Below are 25,361 nucleotides of genomic sequence, written 5' to 3'. Positions count from 1 at the left end.
GTGTGCCAATTGTGGGTGGTAACATTTCTCTTAGATCCGATGTTGACTGACAGGCCCGTTCCGCCACTGCCTTGGTACTAGTGTCTAGATAGTATGTTACTGGTATAAAATAACTTCGCATCAGCCAGTGCAAATATTTTTATACCGTATCTATTGGGTTTGCTTGGTATGTACTGGCGGAACGAGCACCGTCCTCTAAAAACTTTCAACTTTTCGTCCACGGTTACGTATTGCAAATGGGAGAAACATTTTTTCTGATTTTCGTTCCACTTGGTAATAAGATCTCTTATTGGCGTTAATTTATCCAAACTAACTCTATCATGCTTTGTGTTGATATCATCAGTTCGCATATACCTTAGTAAATTTCTGAATCTCGTGATGTTCATTGTCAGTTGGAAAACCTTGATAATAGTGCCGTCCGTTTTCCAGAAGTCTGTTATATTAAGGTGACTTACCTTTCTTACACCTGCAAGATATAGGAGACATAAAAGGGCACGGATTTCATCAATGTTTGTTGGGTATATATCTCAATTGCGACTGAACTTCTGCTTTTCTGCTTCTATTTTTGTATTGGTCCCATCAACAATTATTTGCAACATCTTCTTCTTCAGCCTGTATTCGTCCACTACTGGACATAGGCCTCTTCCATTTGCGTTGATTGATTTCTACTCTTGGCAATTCTGATCCACTGCTTGCCCGCGACTTCTGATATCATCTATCCACCTCTTCTGTGGCCTGCCTACTCCTCGCCTGTTCTCTCTTGGTCTCCAGTTTGTTAATCTCTGTGTCCATTTTTCGGGATTATCTCGGGCAACATGTCCGACCCATTGCCACTTGAGCCTTGCTATACGTTCTGCGACATCTGTGATCTTTGTTCTTTCACGAATGTCGATATTTCGACACCTTCTCCATCGCTCTTTGAGTTGTACTGAGCTGCTCTAAGGTTTTCTTTGTAAAGGCCATGGTCTCCAGTCCATATGTAGTTACAGGCAAGATACATTTGTCATAAACTCTACGTTTTAGACACATTGGTATATCTTCATTCTTCAAGATAAAGCTTAACTTGCCGAAAGCTACCCAAGACAATTATTGTATGCGTCGTTTATTTCAGCTATTTGGTTTTCTTTGCTGATTTTAATGGTATGTCCAAGATATCTATAGTGGTCTACATTTTTAAGACTGACGTTGTCAATAACTTTATTAGTTTGTAAATTACTCATTATTTTTGTTTTCTGAAGGTTCATTTTAAGACGTATTTTATTTGACTGCTGATTTAATTCTTTAAGCATTTGCTCGTTCCTTGATATCTCTACTAAATAATACTATGTCGTCCGCAAACCTCAAATGACTCAGACGTACACCATCAATGTTTACATCTTTTTGCTCCCAGTCGAGCTGTTTTAATACATTTTCCAATGCTAAGGTAAAAAGCTTTGATGAAATAGTATCACCTTGTCTAATACCTTTACCAAGAGGCATTTTTTTAGTTTTTTCGTCTTCATTAATTTTGATGTGGAATGTGGCCTGTTCATAAATGTTTTTAATAAGTGTAGTGTACGCAAGTCTATTCGAGCATCCCTTAAGGCTGACAAAAAGGACCAAATTTCAATACTATGGAAAGCCTCGTGAAAGTCAATAAATGCCATATGTAGAGGTACATTATATTCTGTGGTTTTTTCTACCAGTGTTCTGATGATTTGTAAGTGATCGTTAGTACCAAACCTTTTTCTAAATCCCGCCTGTTCAACCGGTTGATATAAATCAAGTTTTTGTGTTATGGCTGGCTTTTTTCTGTTAGACACTTATTCAACAAAACTTGCACAGCCTCTACAACGATGTTGCCGCCCATTTTTAACATTTCAGACGTTATACGATCCTCACCAGGAGCTTTTTTATTTTTCATTTGCTGTTAAGCATGTCTAATTTCCGAAGAAGTTATTTTAGGGAGAGTTTCCGAGCCGAGGTTTAGAATTGTTCTGGGGTTCTGTATAGTAGATTCTCATAGAACGTTTGTATTTCCTTGGTTATTTGAATTTTTTTCCGTTACTGTATTCCCCTGTTGGTTTTTTGATTTTAGATATCTTTAATTTTTCCTTTAGTTAAATTTGATTTCAATACTCTCATGTTTCTATTGTTTTCGATGGTTTGCAAGCAGTTGCAATTTGCAACATATCAGTATGAAATAGATTGTTCCAGGTATCTAAAATATAGGTTTTCTGTCTGACACATTGTTTTGAACCTGAAAGTTGCAGAACAATATTTTCACTTCGAGTTCTGACGTTCTTAGGGGCAATATGCTTAGCCCATTTTGTTTTATTATCTTTGCCCAAAAAATATGGACCAATGGCAAAATCTGTCTCATCATCTAATTCCTCATTTTTCTATTCCTTATCGCTTCCTTCCGTTTTCTTCTACATGATCTTCTTCTCCCGATTCCTCTTCATCATCATACTCATCACCTGTCGAAACTTCTTCAAAAAGTGCCAATAATCGTTTGTGTTCTTTTTCTTAATCCATAATATCTGAAAAATAAAGTTTTATTATAAAACGAAAGACGGTACAGCGCCGGAGAAACTCAAAAGCTTCCGATTGGCTTTAGAATTGACTGTCGTTGCTTCTCGACGGTCTCATAGACAAGCTGCGTCTACTGGAAGATTAAATATTGTTCACTAGACTGTTTTACCCGTCTTAAAATTTATTACAGATAAAAGAATTTTTTAATATGGACGTTCTACGTAAGTTACAATATCACATAGTAAAAAGTTAGGATAATGTACTTTTAAGAAAAAACACTAAATTATTTTACTTAACGTTGTCAGAATGATATTTCCTTGACTGCTGCAATTTTGATCAGTAAAACAGTTGATTTATTAAGTTCAAATTACATTGATGTAATGAGAAATCTTATAATATATAAAGTAATAAAATTCTTAGTGTTTTTACATGCTGAGCGACCACTTTTCTTTCAGTTCTTTCCTTATAAAAAGTAGGCATACAAGCAGTATGATAATTCGCTTTTATTGCCATTGAACCAGGCACATTCCTCAAACGAGCTAAAATGTATTTATCGAAATCTTCTTCCTTAGCTTTTCCATTTTCAGAAGTCGCTGTTCCTTAATCTTCGTCGCCAATCATTTCCGTACATCGGGTTTTCTTCACCTAAACCTTTCTCTCTCAAGTACTTTGCCACACAGTCCTTTCATCTTCTCGTTTTTCTTCTACCTCTCCTTCCATCAACTTCTAACAACTATCCTTCCTCTCACGTAGTTTACATCTCTACGTCTGATATGACCAAACCATTGCAGTCTTTGTTCTTGAATCTTTTTTGAGACTGTAGTCACCCCGACTCTTTCCCTAATCAAGTCGTTCCTGATCCTGTCCCTTCTAGTTTTACCCAACATCCACCGTAACATTTTCATATTAGCTACCTCCATCTTCTTTTCCTGAATCTTCTTTATAAGCTACTCTGTACACCAACGCAGGTCTCACCACAGTCTTGTATATCTTTCCTTTCAGCCCTTCCTCGATTTTCTTTTTCCTCAAGCTCTTCCAGTAATCTATTCTACTCAGACTTTTGCCAGATCCTTATTCTTTAACTTCCACCACTTTACTTTCTGGTGTCCTACTTGCTTTCCATTCCACCTCACCTTTATTTCCGGATCCACCATCACCGGTCGGTGTTGAGTAGCTATAAACTCGCCTTTTATCACTTTACAAATGGTAAACTCTTGTAGCTGACTTCTTCTACACAGCACTCTATCTGACATTCCTTTCCCCTGCTACTATAGGTAACATACTGGTCTTCAGTCTTCATAAAGAACGTATTAATAACAGTCAAATCCCATGCCAAGTCAATCACACTATTTCCTTCATCATTTCTTATTCCCATCGTAAAACTCTTTCTATTCCCGCTCTTTTTTCTTTTTTCCCGCACTTTTCGTCTACAGGAATATCGAGCAATTCGCAATCAAGAGGACTCTAAAATTCTTCCTTTTCCTGTTCTTCGCACTCTAACTGTGAAGCGTAGGCACATATGATGTTGACGTTGGTATCGCCTGTATTCAGTTGGATACTCTTTATTCTCACTTCTTCTGGTTACCCTTACAAGATGTTCCTTCCACTGGTTGTTCAAAATAATACCTACTCATTTCTGCCGTGACTGTCCGAACTACTATATATCAACTTGTATCCATCTCAAAGATCTCTCGACTTATTACCTTTCCAACGAGTTTCCTGTACACAAAGTACACCAATCCTTCTCCTTTGCTTAAAATCGGTGAGTTCTCTTCCTTTGCCTGTCATGCTTCAGACGCTGATAGTTGCAATTCTCAGGACTAGCTTCTTTGGCCCGTTCCGTCCTCTAAGGGGTAGCCCTAGCTCACTTTTCGCAGGGTTCAGCCCGTAACTGTGCGTCGCTTACGGGTAACGTCCTAGCCTCTAAACTGTTTTCCGTATTCCTTTTTTCCATGGTTTTAGCAAGTTTTTACAGCCGGATGCACCCTGACGCAAACACTCCTTCTTTATCCGGGCTTGGGATATGCACTGACCCTTACCGAGCTACTCAATTCACTTAGTAACTATCAGTGCGGAGTTTGTACTTATATAAATCATTTAATGTATTTTATTTTTTAATAAGCTGTAATATTATCTCCTGTATCGTTATTTTGAACAGAATTTTTTCTTTCGAAGTTTAAAATTTTGCTAAAATCCAAAAAAAAATCAATGATGAAAATTTGGGAATACATAGGTAGATGAAAGTGTCTATTATTAAATCAAAAAAGTTTACAATCCTAAAGTACCTCAACTTTGCAAAAAAATGCAAAAAGGGTTGACTTCATACTGGCACCCTAGAAGTAGAGGGGTATAAGTGACATTTTTGTAAATATTGAGGAAACTGCATCACTGAACTGAAAATCTTTCATTTTATTTGGTAGTAAAGAGATGTAAGCGATAAGTCTAACATGCGCTGCTTTCTAGCGGCAAGTTACTTAGCCTCCAAGCCAACTATGAGTAGGGCTTGGAAGAGAAGAGGTACAAGTGCACTTGTACCCCTGTTCCACTGTGTGAGACTATTAGTTGAGTTTGTTATCATTTTGGATGGGTAGTAGTATAGCTCCTGTTATAGTTTAAGGGCGTAGGCGCAAAATTTCGGACCAATGCTTTTTAAATGCATTAATTTTTTTCGAATCCTAAGATTTATAAGTATTTTTGAAAAATTTAAACGCAGAATGAAAAACTTCTACAATGTTTATTTTAGTAAGTTACTGGGGTGAAAAAATTAAGTGTGATTTTTAATTTCAAATATGTCATTCATAAGAAACTTTTTGTTTATTCTAAGGGACTTTCGGCCCTCGGTAATAATGTAATTTTTCATTCTGCCTTTAAATTGTTTAAAAATATTTATTAGTTTCCTCAGAATTTGAAAAAAATAAATGCATTTAAAAAGCATTGGCCCGAAATTTTGCGTCTAGACTCTTAATTTAGCGTTACTATAAACTTCTGTGTCCGTTTTGTTTTTTTTGCGGAATACGGAGCCAGTGATAGAGAATTTACCTGCTAATGCGTTTCCATCACCAAAGCAGACTGGCAGGAAAAGGATTCGAAGGACAGATAAGTGGAAAAAACAGGGCTAAAATAGAAATTCAGGTAAAGCTTACATGGACAAAAAACACAATACTCATGAAGCTAAAAAGTTACGAAAACTTAAAAATCATCATCATGATCGTTTGGAATAAATGTACCAATATTATTTCACAAGAACAAAGACTTTAAATTTTTAAAGAGTATTGAGTATTGGGCACTGGAATCTACAAACAGCTTTTCTAAATCGATCCATACAGACTGAGCGTATGAAAAGAAAAAAACTAAATGCAGTTAGCAACAAAGAGGTGTCATGTGTTTATAATCTGGACAAAAGGAATTTTGATTTAAATGATTGTATAAATTTTTATGACTAAAAATATTTGTTGCTCACAAAAACTATACCTATGTGTTTGTTTGGTAATTGTTCTAAATTATTGATTCAAAAATTAGTTAATTCAAAAACTTGCCATTTTTATGTGAGCGCGCATACAATAGGTAAACCACATAAGCAGTTACAAAAGGGGTTATATCTCAGAAGCTCCTGAAGCTATAGAAAAATTTTTTAGACAAATTTTTAAGGTAAAGTCATAATAGTTTTCTAAAAAAAATTCTACGGGAGATCTACGAGATACTGATCAGGTTGAATTCTTTTGAGTCGCCAACCCTGTATATATAAATGTTAATTATTTCATAGGTAATTTCTAGTCAATGGTCTTCTTCTTCTTCTTTTTACTCTTTATAAGCAATTGTGGCAGTGACTTATCTCTTGTTATTTTGACGACACGGGTCTCCACCATTCTGCTTATGTGGTTATTCCATTCTTTTTTTTCTATTTTGTGTCCATTCATTTGTAACGTACACTGTACATTACATTTTCTTCTAATGTCTTCACTTCTCTTTCGATCTCTCAGCGTATTTCCTGTAATTCTTCTCAGTACTCTCATCTGTTCCGTTTCCAGTAGCCTTTGCGTTGTGGCTGTATCGGGTCTTGTTTCTAAGGCATATGATATTATTGGTCTTAAACTGACTTTCTAAATTCTTGACTTCATCTTAGTGTTAATGTGTCTGTTTCGCCATATAGTGTTATTAAGGCATCCAGGTCTCCATAGCTAGACAGTGTAATTCCCAGGTATTTTATTTCCATTACTTGTTCAATACTGATGCCATCAATTTCTATTTTACATCAGGTTGGTTCTTTGCTGACTACTATTGTTTTAGTTTTTTGAGATGAGATTGTCATATTAAATTCTTTTGCTCTTATGTTAAATTTGTAAACCAGTCTTTGCAGACTATCTTCATCTTGGGCTATCAATATTGCGTCGTCTGCGTAACAGAGTATTTTGATTTCTTTGTTGTCCATTCTGTATTCCATTTCATTTGTTAACGCTTTTGATGATTTCATCCATGATGAAATTGAAGAGCATGGGGCTCAATGAATCCCCTTGTCTTATTCCACTGCCTATTTCTATAGGTTCTGTAAGTTCTCCATCCATTCTGACTTCCATTTTGTTGTTTTAGTAAATGTTTTCGATAGTTTTTATAATATTTAGGGGAGCTTCTGTATTATACAGAAGATGGATTACATCTTTGAGACTTACTCTGTCAAACGCTTTCTTTAGGTCAATCAGACACAGAAATGCTGGTCTATTATACTCAAGTGATTTCTCAGTAATTTGCTTTATAACGAATATTGCATCTGTACACGATATTCCACTACGAAAACCCTGTTGTTCATCTGCTAAACTTATCCTCTGATTTATTAGCACTTGTAAAATTTTAGTTGTAAGTTTTAGCGTAGTATTTAACAAGTTTATACCTCTGTAGTTTTCTGGCTGTTTTTTATCTCCTTTTTTGAATAATAGAATTAGTTCGCTCGTGCTCCATTCCTCCGGTATTTTATTGTGTTTTATAATTTTATTCATTAATGTTGTTAATTGTTCTGCCATTGCTGCTCCATAATATTTCAGTAATTCTTCAGGTTTTCAAGTATTTTCCGAACTTCCTGTACATTTATATTAAGTTCTTCATTTGTAGTAATTTCTGGTGTTTCCGTTTCTTGCGTCGTTTTTTCTTCCTCTGCATATAGCTTTTTTATATAGTCAATAGGTATAGTAATGGTAAATAGGCAAATTTATACGATTACGTCGCCATTGTTTTTTATAAATTTTGATCTAGGTAGAAAAAATAACATTTCTGTCCTGTAAATTGCGAATTTCTTATTGTAATGCACAGCTAAAGAACCGAAAAGTGACCATATGAAACAGTAAAATTATTTGAACGTCTTAGTTCCTTGTTAAATGACATAATCAGTAGCTTACATATTGATTACAATTTTTTCCGATAATGTTTTCACGATAAATTATACACCGCTGGACAAATAATTTGGACACTAAAATCATAAAAGATGTGAATATACTAATAGTCCAAGATCCCAGAGCGATCAGACATAACTTGTTTTCACACAGATGAAACCTTAGAGTCTGAGTAGCGTCTCGTGTGCTTTGAATACCTGCGTATTTATGAAACTTGCTGAGTGACACCTGGGCAGGTACCAGGTGAGAAAGGTAACTAAAAATAAGAGCTATTTAACTTAAATTTACATAACTGATTTTTATACATATTTTGTAGAATATTATTTTGAAAATACTGTAATAAGTGTCAGACACTTGTCATGGACCAGAACTTTTGTCAGACGCTTTAAAGCTCCACTAAAATTAAATGAACTTTACTTACTTTTACATGTCTGATTTTTAAATATGTTATTAATGGAACTATAATAAAGTTATATTTAATCAGTCAGACAAATTAAAATGACCAAACATCCCTCAAACACAAAAATTAGTTAACCAGAAGTATGAGCGCGAGAGTGCTGTGCGCATCAGCCTCAGAAAATCCTCTCAGAAAAAAAAGCCTCTAAAAAATTCAAATACATTAAGAACACTAAGTGTTTGAGGGATGTTTGGTCAGTTTAATTTGTCTGACTGATTAAATATAACTTTATTATAGTTCCATTAATAACATATTTAAAAATCAGACATGTAAAAGTAAGTAAAGTTCATTTAATTTTAGTGGAGCTTTAAAGCGTCTGACAAAAGTTCTGGTCCATGACAAGTGTCTTGACACTTATTACAGTATTTTCAAAATAATATTCTACAAAATATGTATAAAAATCAGTTATGTAAATTTAAGTTAAATAGCTCTTATTTTTAGTTACCTTTCTCACCTGGTACCTGCCCAGGTGTCACTCAGCAAGTTTCATAAATACGCAGGTATTCAAAGCACACGAGACGCTACTCAGACTCTTAAGGTTTCAACTGTGTGAAAATAAGTTATGTCTGATCGCTCTGGGATCTTACTCTATAATGAGTCTGATTAACTACTGTAAAAATTGTTTTGACATTATTGTCATAATGACAGCGAGTTTGATATGTGATTAATATTATTTGCAGGTATTCCATTTACCTGGAATTCGTTGGGACCGACCGCAGTTTCTCTCCAAATCTTTTCTGGCTTTTGTTACTTTTAATTTGATCAGGTAAGTCCAGTATCATTTAGTGAGAAATACACTGTGCGTCATTAACATGAAGCCGCCTAAAATGTTTGGTATTTTTTAATTTTTACGAACCCTACAAGAAATTGATTGTCGTTAGATGCTTGTGTAATGTTTAAGAATATGTTCTAAAACAGTATGCAATCAAAATGGCAATTTTAATGGAAAATTTTAAAAATTAACATTGTATTTTTTTTCTGTTTTCTTTATAAAAATTACAATTAAGTCGTGATTTTTAATATTCTGTATTACCCCCTCTATTTTGAATTACACTACTCATCCGACTTGACATTGAATTGATCAAATTCTGGATGTTGTCTTGAGGAAAAGCTTTCCATTCTTCCATGAGCGTCAACCGAACTTGCTCACGATTTATTGGAGCAGGTATTCTGTTTCCTACTCTTTGTTTGAGTTTTTCCCAAAAAGGATCAATCGGGTTCAAATCTGGGCTTCGAGCTGGCCAATTATTTTTGGCACACCGACGGTTTCCAGGTATTGCGTTACCAACCTGGCTACGTGTGGCCGCGTGTTCTTGCTTGAAAATAAAGTTTTCGAACACAAGCCCAGCAAAAGGCATTATATACTAAAAATGTATTTAAAAATTCCTTTATAAAAGGTATAATATTAAAAACCCTTATCGGGCTACATCACAGAACGTTTTCGGAATTAATATTCCATCATCAGTGCTATCTAGATATACATGTTAAAACCACTAAATACACGGGTAAAAACCCTCTAAATGTTGTTGAATTACCTTTGAATTACATTATTTAACTTTCTAAATTATGATGTTTAAGTTACAACAGGAATGGATAACATTGCAATTCATAATTCCGAATACGCTCTGTGATGTAGACCGATAAGGGTTTTTAATATTATACCTTTTATAAAGGAATTTTTAAATAAATTTTTAGTGATACATTGTATACAGCCAGCTACAGGAATTTAGTTTCCTTGTGGGCATTACATACTCGTTTAGAATTTCGGTAATGTATCGGTGAGCATTCAACTCTTCTCTATCAATAAACACGGCAGATCAGTACGGCCTTCGAATGAAATGCTTGCCCAAAACATTACCGAGCCTCCTCCAAAAGCAACACGTGCTCGTCGAACACAAGCAGCATATCATTCCACACGTCTTCTATATGTTTTGATGCGACCGTCTGAGCTATAAAGAACTACCCTGGACTCATTAAACGACACATGTTTCCAATCTTCTATTGTCCAATGTTCGTGGTCTCTAACAAACTCAAGTCGGCGTTGTCGATGAACTGCTGTTAACAAAGGTCCTGTTGCTGGGCAGCTCTCAAATTCCCCCAACCTTCTTCTCACTGTAGAAGTACTTAATGTCCACCCATGAGCATTTTGAAAACGGTTTTGAATTGCTTTAGCCGTAAAGAACCGATCTTGCAGATTTGAACTTAAGTTTAGAAGAAGAGACTATTAAGAGTTGTAAGGCTTTTAAGTATTTAGGGTCAATGATTAGCCGAGATGGTACTTGTATGAAAGATATAGAAATGAAAATAGCACGAGGAAAACAAGCCACAAGAACACTTCATGGAGTGATATGGAACAACACTCTAACCAAAGAAAACAAAAAGAGGATCTTTCAAAGCATAGTGATGAATATTACCCTATATGGAGCGGAAGTATGGCCAATGACAACAACAATACGAAATAAAATAAGAACAGTTGAACTGGACTTTATGAGAAGATGTCTACAAATCACAAGAGCGGATAGAATAAGAACGGAGCAAATATGGAACAGAATGGAAGTCAAATGCTCAATTACAAAAAAGTTGGAAAACAGAGCCCTGCAGTGGTACGGGCATGTACAAAGAATGCCAGAGCATAGGTGGCCGAAAAGAATATTAAACTGGGACCCGCCGGGAAAAAGACAGAGAGGAAGACCTGCTACAAGATGAAAAACATACGTCGGAAATGCTATGATAGATAGAGACCTCAGAGAAGGCCGACTGGGAGAATAGAGTGCTGTGGAGGACGAAAACGGCGAACTCATAATGGGAAAAGCCGAAGAAGAAGAATAAGAAGTAAAGAACCGATTTTGCAAAGAAATGCGCTGTAAAGAACCTGGTCGTCGTTTGTGAGATCCAGTTTCTACGAATCATTGGTATGTTTTTTGGACCTACAACGACTGACTCCAAATTGTCTGGCTGCTTCTCTTTGACTCATTCCATCATCAATCAAAGTAACAATTTGAAGAGATCTAGCAAATCTCTCAGCCATCGTTTTAAATTTAAAAATTGCACAAGTTCATTCTGTGAATAACTGTACACTAATGAAAGATTTTTGAAAAACGAAACAACCAACTGATAACAATTCTGTAACTTATTACCCTTAATTGACCTATCTGCAACCAGTGGTGATGCCTAAAAGTGTTTCTGCATTGTGGAAGTTTAGGTACAATAGAATAAATTGCCTAAAGTTAAAATTATTGAAAAACATTCTAGGTAGTTTCTTTTTAATGATGCGTTGTGTAATAAGTTCAATTCCGCTTTAAGTTTTGTCTTCAATACGATTCCTTTCGTTAAATCTCATCAAATTCCCCAAAAACGTGTTTTTTCCCAGAACCTAATTTTAATTTTCGCGTATGACTAATCACTTTAGTGACTATAACCGAATAGACGAAGTGGCTGTTTTTTTATTGAGCCTTGAAATATACAAATATACTATACAGAATTTTTCATATAAAAATGATTGCACGTCATTCAAGATTTACGACGTCAGAACCCCACAGCGTTGCCAAAACATCAGAATAATTAGTAAGTGAGGAATTTTTAAAATGTCAACTATTTGTCAAACTGTTATATTAACAGTAAATAGGTACACTTAGTTTTAAGACTACTACAACACATTAAAATACATAAGAAAACATTTTAATACAAAAATTATATATTCTAAATTTTAAACTTACCTCTTTTAGAGCATTAATAGTAAAAACGTCCTGCCATTATTTCTTGTTAAAAATAATCTATCTTATATGAAAGCTTATCAGCTTTACACAGACTATTTAGTTGTTTTGGCATAGCATAATCAGAATACACAACAATAATTAGTTTCTAAAGCTATTAATCTAAATTTAATATGTATTTATAAATACAATTTATTAATATATAATATATTATGATCAAATTGTGTAAGAAATCAAAACATAAACGAAATTCTTACTCTTAAAAAGCGGAAACACTTTAAACAATTTTGCCACACGCTGAACTGTCATTAAAATTTACAGTATTCCGTATCAGTTGCGTAAAATTGTCTAATCTATTTAATTAAAATTATTATTTTGTGGAATATTAGACTTAAAGAGTTGTGTGTGTGCTGTTGGTTTCTTTTGTCTGTGGACTTAATCCATTAGCCGAACTAAAGACTTAAAGAGTTAATCAATATAATTCTAAAATTCCCAATATAATGATGATTACATTTTTCTCATTATTATACAATGTTGACGCCTATGAAAGATCGAGCAGTTCCGTATGGGTTTCGTATTATTAGCTGTATTAGGAAAATTTGCAAAGGTTGACGTTCTAAAAATTTTAAATGTAAGTGACGTCACTTTATATAACTTGTGACGTGCAACGTTTTTACTTTGACAAATGGTATACAAGTGTTATTAGCACACAGTCTTTATTATGGTTTAGTTCATTAATACATATTTGTTTTCTTTCAGTTACAGTCTTCTTTTAGCCGAATTTTTGACCACTCAACTTGCTGAACCACCCTCAGATGATCCCGGTTTCTACCATCATCTGTTCAACGGTTGCTATGCTGTATTGATGTTCATCGTTGTTATTTTCTTCTTGATCTACGGAGTGGAAGTCTACTTTAAGGTAATACCAAAGATTAATTTTTCTCTCGGGCATAAGAATAACTATAGGTATAAGAATATTTAGTATAAATGAACTAGTAGCCGCCACCTACACTTTCATTTTCGTACCTCTTCAACGTTACTGATCACTCTGCGAGAAAAAGTTATGTTCCTTACAATTCGTGATTTACAGTAAAGTACTACCACAAGTAGCGAGTGACTCATATTGTAATAGTTTTTTATAGGCCAATAAAATTGGACGTTTACCATTTAGAAAAAGTATTTTTGTTCCGACAAAAGGAGAAAATTTAATTATTATTAAATAAAAAAATTATCGGATTATTTCAGAATCTGTGTAATCTCTTAAAAAATTAAAAAAACCTTCTTCTGACTGTTCAAAGAATATACGTTCAGATATAACAGATCTCGTTTTATATGAAATACATTTCAATAATTTGACTGGTCTATTTGTAAATTAATTAAATGTTTTGGCAAAGATTTGGGTTCTAGAGAAAATGTAACGTTGTCAGCGTGTATTATTCAACTTGGAAGTTATCTGCAATGTTGTAGTTTATATCTTTCTCTAACGGTAGATAATGTCTGAGATCAACAATTTCGTCCCAGATTAAGGCTATGTTATTGACATAATAAGAAATCCAAGAAATTAGAATAATTGAATGGAATGTCAATGGACTGCTGAAGCACCATAACGAGCTTCAAGCAATCCTAGATATTGAAAAGATAGATGTGTGTTTAATTTCTGAGACACACTTCACCCATCAATCATACATTAGAATTCATGGACATAAGGTATATCACACAGTACATCCGGACAATGTAGCGAAAGGAGGTAGTGCAGTGATAGTCAAAGACAACATCAAACACCATGAAGAGATGAAGTATGTCACCGAACACATACAAGCTACCACAGTATGTATTAGGATTAAAGACGCAGAAATAAACATAAGTGCAATTTATAGTCCTCCTAGATATAATATTAAAAAAGATCAGTATATTGATTTTATGAAAAGTTTAGGCAATAGATATATCATTGGGGGTGATTTCAATGCGAAACACATTCAATGGGGTCTAGGCTTACAACTACTAAAGGAAAGGAACTATTAGCAGCTGTCAAAGATCAGAAAGGAGATGTAATATCTACAGGGAAGCCAACTTATTGGCCAACTGATAGGAATAAAATACCAGATTTAATAGATTTCTTCATAATTAAAAATATCTCATCCAATTACTTGGACATTTGTGAAGGATGGGATATGAACTTCGATCATTCACCCATAATTCTAACCATGAGTGATATGATTATTAGAAAAGAGAACAACCCAACCTTAACTACTAAGCTCACAGACTGGGAAAGTTTTAAAGTAACTCTTGAAGAAAAGATCATTTTAGCAGTGTCACTAAAGACAATTGAACAGATAGATCAAGAATTAGATTTATTGGTCAAAGATATTCAAGATTCAGCATGGGATTGCACTCAAATACTGAAAACTAAAGTTAAAGGGAATAACTACCCTAAAGAAATTCGTGAATTAATAAAAGAAAAAAGAAAACTAAGAAGAAAATGGCGGAAAATGGAAAAAGAAAATTTAGTTTTCTGAGATGAGATTGTCATATTATATTCTTTTGCTCTTATGTTAAATCTGTGGACTAGTCTTTGCAGACTATCTTGATCTTGGGCTGTCAATATTGCGTCGTCTGCGTAACAGAGTATTTTTATTTCTTTGTTTCCCATTCTGTATCCACTTCCTTTGTTAACGCTTTTGATGATTTCATTCATGATCAAATTGAAGAGCACGGGGCTCAATGAATCCCCTTGTCTTATTCCGCTGCCCATTTCTATAGGTTCTGTAAGTCTGACTTCCATTTTGTTGTTTTGGTAGATGTTTTCAATAGTTTTTATAATATTTAGGGGAACTTCTGTATTATACAGAAGATGGATTACATCTTTGAGTCTTACTCTGTCAAACGCTTTCTTTAGGTCAATCAGACACATAAATGCTGGTCAATTATACTCTGATTTCTCAGTAATTTGCTTTATAACGAATATTGCATCTGTACACGATCTTCCACTACGAAAACCCTGTTGTTCATCTGCTAAACTTATCCTCTGAAGGAGATACTGTGACAAAAATTTGGCAGGATTTAAATGTGAAAAACAAACGACAAGTCCTAGATGGTTTGTTGACAGGTTTAGAAGCCCCATCTGGAAAGGGAAAACGCCCTATGGTAGCGACTTAGGATTTGTTAAAGAGGGTTTAAATATGTTTGTTTCTAAAAATATTGGAGATTACCATGAGGAAATGGATGCAGATCAATATGAAAAATGGGTTTCAGATATTCTGTTAAAAATCGAACCAGCATCTGTTATTGTTATGGATAACCCTCCATATCACTGCCGGCGTTTAGAACAGTTACCAACCACTAAATGAAGAAAAGATGAGATTGCGGATTGGCTTACTAAAAAAATATATTTAATTCAATGAACCAATTTTGAGAATTGAGTTACTAAACTTAGTACGGTGTAATGCATTAAACACGTAGTAGATGAAATGGTGTGAGAATGAGGCGTAATAATTGTAGTTCGATTGCCGCCATACCATTGTGAATTAAACCCGATAGAACTTATATGGGCTCAAATAAAAAATAAAGTAGCAAGGAGCAATGTTACTTTCAAATTAAATGATGTTAAAAATCTGCTGTAAGTAAGCTTACAGTAGTGGATAAAATGTATCTAGCATATAGTGAAAGAAGAGCAGAATATGTGGAACCTTGATAACTTCATTGAAATTATCATGAAACCAGTTGTTGTGGATCTAGGCGAAGATACTAATGATGAATCTCAAGATGACATAGATGACTCACATTAGATTATATCAGAAATATAATATGAAAATAATGCTATAAGAAAATATATTCAGAACAATATTAGATTATAATGTAAGTTTTTATTTGAACATATTTTTTTTTATGTTTTATGTTATATATTTTTTTTATATTTTATGGAAATAAATATTCACTTAAGGTAAACCATTTATTACAAGTACTGTTTCGTACCAAGAATTGTTTAAGTAATTTAGTTTTACCTGTGCTAAAAGTTACTAGATGGCCCTTTTTTTAATCCTATGTCATTAAATCGCATTTGACAAGTTTGTTAATTTAAAGGATAAGTTTTCTTCATCTAGGGCACCTATAAAATAAAATAATTTTTATGACAATTAATTCGTTCTAAAATCCTGATTATTATTTTAATAATAACCGCACGCCTATGACTCGTCGCTTTCCTTTCCCCTCAGACCCGTAGAGGTCTACATTGAAAATATGACTCACTCGCCACAATTGTGGTACTATAGTATAGAGTTCGAATTATTCAACCTTATTTGCCAGAACTGGATCCCTCAAACTATCATGTCCTTCCTAGTTTGAAAAAATGTTTAAACAGTTGTAATTTTTCTTCCAACGAAGAGGTGATAAAAGCTGTGGCGTCCTGGATTTCAGAGCACGATAAAAATTTGTTTTGAAAGGTCTAGATGCGTTGCAGGTCCTTCGTAGTAAATGTGGCATGCTGAATAACAAAAACTTCGATCGACTTTGAAGTTTTGTTCGCTTCTATAGTAGGCTAAGTATTTTCCAATACATCCTCGTATTGTGTATTTTCAGGTTAGAGGAGGATTCATCGCAAGACCGCTACAACTGGCCGGCAACTCTTTCGAAACGGAGCCTTTGAAAGATGAGGCTCTCTTAAAGACGCAGATTAATTTGTCTCAGTTGCATCAATCCCGAATAGGACTGTTAAGTCAAGCTCTGATGTTGATTGTTATATCTGGATTCTTGTTTTCGGAAACTCTCTCAGAATTTTGGAAAACTAAGGTAAGTACGGTAATTATTAATTAGTTTAGTGATATGGAATTTATTGATTTTCATTATAAATTTTGGGACATAAAATGCGTTGCATTGATTTTTATTTTACATTTTGGCATTATAAAAGAACTTTTATGAAAATTTGGACATAAAACGTCTTATGGGTTTTCTTTCTAAATTTGGCACATAAAAAGCGTTGTATTGATTTTTATTTTAAATTTTGGCATGATATAACTTCTTTTATAACTTTTGTTTCTAAGTTTAGTACATAAAATTCGTTGTGTTGTGGTAAATTTCATGTTAAATTTTGGCCTACAAAACGCGCTTTATCGTTTAATTTTGTCACATAAAACGTATTGAATAATTGACAATCTAAAATTTGGCACATAAAACGCCTTATGGATTTTCTTTTTAAATTTAGTACATAAAACGTGTTGTGTTTGTTGATTTTCCAAAAAATGGTACATAAATCGTTGTATCGATTTTCACTTTAAATTTTGACGCATAAAACGCTTTTATTGATTTTCTTTTTAAATTTGGTACATAAAACGCGGGTATGTGGGTTTTCGTCTCTAATTTTTGCACATGGATTTTCATTTTAAATTTTGGCTCATAAATAGTCTTTTATGGATTTTCTTTCTTAATTTGGCACATAAAAAGTTTTTATGGACTTTCTTTTTATATTTGGCACGTAAAACGCGTTCTTTTGATTTTATTGTTAAATTTTGGCATGTATCTACTACGCTTTTACCAATTTTTATTTTAAATTTTGGCTTATAAAACGCCTTCTATGGATTTTTTTGTTAATTTGGCACATAAATCGAGTTGCGTTGATTTTTATTGTAAATTTGGCACATAAAACGCTCTTTCTGAATTTTCTTTTTATATTTGGTACATAAACGCGTTGTTTTGATTATCATAATAAACTTTGTCGTATAAAAAAGTTGTGTCAATTGCAACTTTTAATAATGACGTATAAAATATTTATATTTTAATTTTTTAATATTTTCTTTTTAAATTTGGCACATTAAACGCGTTTTGTGGGTTTTCTTGTTTAATTTTTTGCACATAAAACGCCTATTATGGATTTTCATGTTAAATTTTGACATTTACAACGTTTTGTACCGATTTTCATTTTAAATTTTGGCACGTAAAAGGTCTTTTATGGATTTTGTTACTAAATTTTGGCGGCACATTAAACGTCTTTTGTTGATTTTCATTTTAAATTTGGCACTTAAAACGCTTTTTATGAATTTTCTTTTTATATTTGTCACGTTGAAGGCGTTGTTTTGATTCTCATGTTAATTTTTAACATATAAAAAATGTTGTATCGATTGCAACTTTTAATTTTGTCATATAAAACCCTTTTATAAATTTTCTTTTTAAATTTGGCACAAAAAACGTGTTGTACTGATTTTAATTTAAAATTTTTTCTCATAAAACGTCTTTTATGGATTTTCTTTCTTAATTTGGCACTTAAAACGTGTTGTGTTGATGTTCATTTTAAATTTGTCACGTAAAACACTTTTTGTGGATTTTCTTTTTATATTTGGCACCTAAAAACGATTTGTTTTAATTTTCTTGTCTAACTCTGATATAAAAAAACGTTGTATCGATTGTCAGTTTTAATTTTAACTCATAAAACCCTTTAATAGATTTTGTTTTTGAATTTCGCACATAAAACGCGTTGTGACGGTTTTCATGTTTAATTTTTGCACATAAAACGCATGTTATGGATTTTCATGTTAAATTTTGGCATATACAACGTTTTCTACCGATTTTCATTTTAAATTTTCGCACATAAAACTTCTTTTATGGATTTTCTTTATAAATTTGGCACATAAAATGTGTTATGTTTATTTTTATTTTAAAATTGGCACATAAAACGCCGTTTATGGATTTTCTTTTTATATTTTGGCACAAAAAACGTGTTGTACTGATTTTGATTTAAAAAATTTTTCTCATAAAACGTCTTTTATGGATTTTCTTTCTTAATTTGGCACTTAAAACGTGTTTGATGTTCATTTTAAATTTGCCACGTAAAACACTTTTTGTGGATTTTCTTTTTATATTTGGCACCTAAAAACGATTTGTTTTAATTTTCTTGTCTAACTTTGATATAAAAAAATGTTGTATCGATTGTCAGTTTTAATTTTGACTCATAAAACTCTTTAATAGATTTTGTTTTTAAATTTCTCACATAAAACGCGTTGTGACGGTTTTCATGTTTAATTTTTGCACATAAAACGCATGTTATGGATTTTCATGTTAAATTTTGGCATATACAACGTTTTCTACCGATTTTCATTTTAAATTTTCGCACATAAAACTTCTTTTATGGATTTTCTTTATAAATTTGGCACATAAAATGTGTTATGTTTATTTTTATTTTAAAATTGGCACATAAAACGCCGTTTATAGATTTTCTTTTTAAATTTGGCACAAAAAACGTGTTGTACTGATTTTAATTTAAAAATTTTTTCTCATAAAACATCTTTTATGGATTTTCTTTCTTAATTTGGCACTTAAAACGTGTTGTGTTGATGTTCATTTTAAATTTGTCACGTAAAACACTTTTTGTGGATTTTCTTTTTATATTTGGCACCTAAAAACGATTTGTTTTAATTTTCTTGTCTAACTTTGATATAAAAAAACGTTGTATCGATTGTCAGTTTTAATTTTGACTCCCAAAACCCTTTAATAGATTTTGTTTTTAAATTTCGCACATAAAACGCGTTGTGACGGTTTTCATGTTTAATTTTTGCACATAAAACGCATGTTATGGATTTTCATGTTAAATTTTGGCATTGTACAACGTTTTGTACCGATTTTCATTTTAAATTTTCGCACATAAAATTTCTTTTATGGATTTTCTTTATAAATTTGGCACATAAAACGTGTTATGTTTATTTTTATTTTAAATTTGGCACATAAAATGCCGTTTATGGATTTTCTTTTTATATTTGGCACAAAAAACACCTTGTTTTATTTTTCGTGTTACATTTTGACATTTAAAACGGCTGTTAGGATTTCCATGTTAAATTTTGGCCTATAAAACATCTTTTATCGATAGTAATTACTATTTAAATGGGAATAAGCCACAATTAAAGGTTAAAGTACGTTTATTGACGTTTCAATTTCCACTTCGAAAATCGTTCTCAAAATACAAACATTAGTAAATTAAACAAATTTTGTTTTTTTGTTACTTAGTGAAAAATTCTTCTAATTATTTAATTTTATCTGACTCATCTATATTGACAATTCAGACATACATTATACATTTTAAAGTAGACGACTTTAAAATGATATTGCCAATATTGTTGAGTTGCGTTCCTGGGACGACGTTACTTATAAGATAGTTCATTCGATTACATGAAATCAACTTTAAGTATTTGTTTTTTTAAAGACGAATTACATGCTATGATCTTTTCTGACGGATATTCTCAAGTTAAAGTTGATTTCATGTAATCGAATGAACTATCTTATAAGTAACGTCGTCCCAGGAACGCAACTCAACAATATTGGCAATATCATTTTAAAGTCGTCTACTTTGTAAAATGTATAATGTATGTCTGAATTGTCAATATAAATGAGTCAGATAAAATTAAATAATTAGAAGAATTTTTCACTAAGTAACAAAAAAAACAGAATTTGTTTAATTTACTAATGTTTGTATTGTGAGAACGATTTTCGAAGTGGAAATTGAAACGTCAATAAACGTACTTTAACCTTTAATTGTGGCTTATTCCCATTTAAATAGTAATTACTTTAAAATGCCACAAGAAAATAGCTTCAGAACAATTTTATCGACAGTGCTATGCAAGACCCTGTATATTTGTAACTAATTTTAAAATGTGAAGCCTACAGCTACCTCCGATTGTAAATACCTTTTTTTGGTATCTCCTGCACCCTGGATAACCTCATTTTGGCCCTTTTGCAACGTATTCGACCATGTTTTAATGATAAGATAAGTATCATGATAAAACGTGTAATTATATACAAATGTAGTTAATTTAACTTGGATACAATAATTAATTTAATCTTTTCATAATAATTTCATAATAATTTCATTTCTTAATAATGGTACAAAAAATAAAGGTTTCTTAAAGATGTTTATTTAAATTCAGCAATTTGTCAGGTAATTTTAACCCAATTGAACTGCATTAATTCAATCATCTTTTTAAGAGGTACGATTATCTAATTCTCGACACTTGTGAGATTCTTTTATCAGACGTTTTCTGTAACCTACTGGCTTGTGGATTTTAGGTGAGATCTGTTAGACTTTGATTTATAGATATATTTACATTCTTTTGTATAAAGCAACTTAAAAGTTTTTCTATGAAATTCAAGAAGTTAAATAAGTTTTTTAAGTTTAGAATACACTCAGGTACGGTTGTGAAACCATTTTTTTTTATGACATCTTAATACAATTTATTATTTTTACTGGGAGTACACAACAATTTTACTTTAAAATAAGTTTATTTTGACTTTTCGATGTTCAATTCGGAAATTCCGAGAGTTCCAATGTTACAGTTTCGTTCCAACTTTACCTTACCCTACCTTGTCATTGAACGATAGAAATGTTGCCTTGATTACGATAGAAATTTTGTCTTCGTCTTTGCTTATGGGGCTGAGATATTTTTATTGACATTTCGCGGTCGAAGCGAGTGAAGTTAAAAATAGAATCTTTCCATTTCTTTGATACTGTAATTCGAAATCCGTAGCGGTGAGTGGTGTTACCGCTCCATTTCTCGCTGTCATCTTATTGTTTATCGTTTGCTTCTTCTGTGTTTGGGTTTTCTGTTTGTGGTTTTCGTTTTAGCAGTCCTTGTTTTATGGGGCTGTCGTCTTTTGTTTGACCCTTCCATTTTGGTTGACTGCTTTTGAAATAGTAAACAGTTTTATTCACCTAAATCTCTTGTTTCTCCTTGGAGGCACCTTTGTTTTTATCATTAATTGGTTACATTAGATGTGGCAACACTGTCGACCTGTCAAATAGAGGGCCTATTTATAGCTATAATGTCGCCATAGTTTTTCGTACCTGTCGTACATTGTCGTTTTGATTAACAGTTGAGAGATTAGGCATTATTTACACTTTATTTTCTTATTTTTATTTAATTAACTATACTTTCTTTAGTATATTTTTTATCTTAATTATGTGTTCACAAGTACTTTGTTGTTATTTATATTACTAACCTAACATGCTGGTTTACAACATGCAGTACGAAAAAATGGCTTAATTTGTGATGAAAAGCCCTATAGTGAGCCTATAGCGGGAAGAATACAATTTTAAAGATTTATATTTTATTAAATTAACACGAAATACATGTATTATAAATGTGATATAATAAAAATATTTTAAAACAAATAGGCAATCAAGATTACTCATATTAAAGAAATGTCTTTGGCACTTGAAGTTTAGATACTTTTCTTTTTTTTTTGTGCACTTTTCTTTTATCACTTTTGTCTTTGGTTCGGCTTCTGTCAGAATGTATTTTATCTTGAATTGATTTAGTGTAGTTATTAATAAAAATATTAGCTAAAATAGGAAACATTAAATCAATAAGAGCTTCAGTTGGAGGTTGATTACATGAACATTACTCTAAAATAAATTGTATCTTTATTCTAATTTAAATGTTCTTTGAAGATTTTAATTAATATTAACTTATGATTAGGCTTAGAGAAATATGCAAAAAAAGTGAAACTAATTTACCCAAAAATATGCATAAAATATGCATTTCTTTTAGAAAATATGCATTAAATATGCATTTTTTTAGAAAATATGCATACTGTCAATGAAAACATATATTTAATAATGGTATAATAATTAACGTTTATTTTAATAATTAGAAAACAATATAAACAAATTTAAAAACTAGCAGGTAATTGTAATTTACTGATTAATTGTAATAAAAGTAGTAAAAAAGTAAAATAATATTCCTTAATAAGAATTATGGAAACAATCAATGACCAAATGTTTTTCAAAATTTTCCAATAAAACCTTATGGCTTATATCTGTGAATATGACTTGGAAAGTCCTGGAAATATTTTTGGAACAGCAATTTCTCTAAGAATGGGTCTTTTTTTTGGAAAAGTTTTTAAAATACCAAAAGATAAAAATTTTAAGTCGACATAATACATAGTTTCTCGTAGTCAATTTGTACTAATAGCTATAAAAAGCAATATTAAGTGAAATTTTCAATAAAAATGTGCTATGATGCATTTCCAAATCGACTATGATAGTACTTTGTCGGTTTTACCACTCGATAATACAGTATAGCCCAAAATAAACAGTAGTGAACTTGTAATTATTTTATTGTTTTAAAAAGTACATATTGACACTTTATAACATGTTCTAAATGAGCTCCTCCTCTCTCAAGACAGACTTCATACCGATATTCCAGATTTCTAGTAATGTTATGGAATAAAGGTTGTCTCAAGTCCGCGAGGAAGGCTCTAACGGCATCCTTTAACTCATTGATGGTGTGTGGTGGCCGTTTAAAAACGGCAGTTTTAGCCATGCCCCAAATGTATGCGTCTAGAGATGTTGTCTGGAGAATGTGCAAGATAGGGGAAGTCAGTAAATCGTGAAATGAATTTGTTTGGAAAATGTCCCTGAAGAAATTGACGGACTGCGACAGCAGTCCTGGGACGTCCTGAGTTTCCTTTTCCTTAACCCCATACATTACATACCCGTATTTCTAAACTTTTCAACAACCTTCAAAATTACAGCATTACTTGGAGAACGTTTATTAAACCGTTGTGTGAATTGATCACACACGTATTGCAGACTTGCACTATTACGTCGACCGATTCCGTATGAGCGAAAATAATGCTCCACAAGAAACACTTTCCCCTCTGTACTTAACACCATTTTTAACAATTAGACCTTAATAATTAATTGTTTAAGGATTACTTGACAGGTCTATACTAGTTAATTTGAATATGACAGCGCGCACAAAGAGACATCTATGTTTCATTACTGTTTATTTTGGGCAATACTGTACTACGTTGTGGTTAAGAAATAAATAATTCCGTTACAGGTACCAATAAACTCCAGGAACCTGCACAACATAATCTTTAGAGTGGTGGAAATAGGCGTTGCCGTATGGTTTCCAGCGGTATTGTGGAACTGCATGCAACCCTCCGAGCTATGGATACTGAATCCGAGAAAACTTTTAGCCAAAATAGACCAATCGAGAAACGAAAGCGTTACCGATCAAAATGTTAAGACTGACACCGACGACGAAGCTTTTCTGGATAGACGAGAGTGTTGGATATGCTACGACGCCGATAAAACCGAACCTCTGATACAACCGTGCGACTGCACTGGCGACGTATCGAGTGTTCATCACGAATGTCTTCGAAGGTAAGAGCATTAATTCATGTCGATATACATTTAGCATCACTCACTGGATATACAAAGACTCAGAATCAATTATGCTGTTTATAAATATTGTAGCGAGATTAAATAAAACGAGCGGTTCGAATTTATATAAATATATTTATTTGTAAGTTTACAGCACGAAAATACTTTATCCCCTAAACTTAACTCATAGAAGGTCTGCTTATATATAAAGTTATTATGTACTAGAATTTTCTGGAGTAGTCCACCTCTAATCCTTCACGTTAAAAGTCCATCGAGAATGCCAACGTCGAACATTTTCTAAGAACTGTGACCCCTAACCGCATCGAAGATGGGCTATTTCGTTACAATATGTTATATAAAAAAATTTACCATATTTATACAGGGTGCGGCAGTTAAAAGGCCAATTAGAAATATCTCGAGAACTAAAGGTAACTGAATCTAGAGTTGAAAAAATAAGTATATTTTTTAATTTTAGAAATAATAACGTTATTCTGAACATTTTTTGTTAATACTATACCTATTGTGAACCGTCTTATAATGATTTTTATATGAAAATTACACTTTTCTATAATACCATATATATAAAGTTCAATATCCTCTAATGTAATTTGAATAAGGGTTTAAATTCCTTATGAACTAAACTGTTTGGTCGTGGATAAATCTATAGTATGCGGGGACCCTAACACTAATTTCATTGATTTAAGATTTGATCCAGTCTGTTAGAAATTATTTTTTTTGCTATGGCTCGATATTACGTGAGTGTCTTTTTCAGATGGTTAATGGAAAGCTCTTCCTCCAGTAACGAACCTTTAAAATGCAAAGTCTGCAATTACGAATACGACATTTGTAAGGGCAGCGAGGTGAAATGGGACAAAGGTTTTACTGCACAACACTGGGGAAGTACAGCCTGCATTGTAACATGCATGTGTCTTGCCGTCGCCGGAGCCTGGATCTCGATTCAGTTGTATGCAAATCCGTACATCAGAATGGTCAGCGCCAGCCTGGCACTAATGATAATCTACGTCTGCATCAGGTGAGATTAAATGTTTCCTAAACTTACGCGTGTCCGTTATGTATATTTTAAATGACGAGGCGAAGGAAAACTTGGACTTCTTTTATCAAATCAAAAGTTCTTTTAAAATATAGAAAAT

General features: G+C 32.7%; 1 protein-coding gene across 1 annotated transcript in view; it reads left to right on the top strand.

The window, feature by feature from the left end:
- Positions 1–25,361, top strand: part of LOC140447423 (uncharacterized) — a 64,513-nt gene that overhangs the window by 28,592 nt on the left and 10,560 nt on the right. The window contains exons 5-9 of the mRNA XM_072540064.1: positions 9,033–9,118; positions 12,825–12,984; positions 16,641–16,850; positions 23,885–24,210; positions 24,983–25,243. Of these exons, the coding sequence (XP_072396165.1) occupies positions 9,033–9,118; positions 12,825–12,984; positions 16,641–16,850; positions 23,885–24,210; positions 24,983–25,243 (1,043 nt within the window). The remainder of the gene's footprint in view (positions 1–9,032; positions 9,119–12,824; positions 12,985–16,640; positions 16,851–23,884; positions 24,211–24,982; positions 25,244–25,361) is intronic.

The sequence above is a fragment of the Diabrotica undecimpunctata genome, chromosome 8 (genome assembly GCF_040954645.1).
Source record: "Diabrotica undecimpunctata isolate CICGRU chromosome 8, icDiaUnde3, whole genome shotgun sequence".
NCBI classification, from domain to species: Eukaryota; Metazoa; Arthropoda; class Insecta; order Coleoptera; family Chrysomelidae; genus Diabrotica; species Diabrotica undecimpunctata.
The sequence above is the reverse complement of the archived record's forward strand: the minus strand, read 5'-3'. Positions and strand labels throughout refer to the sequence as shown.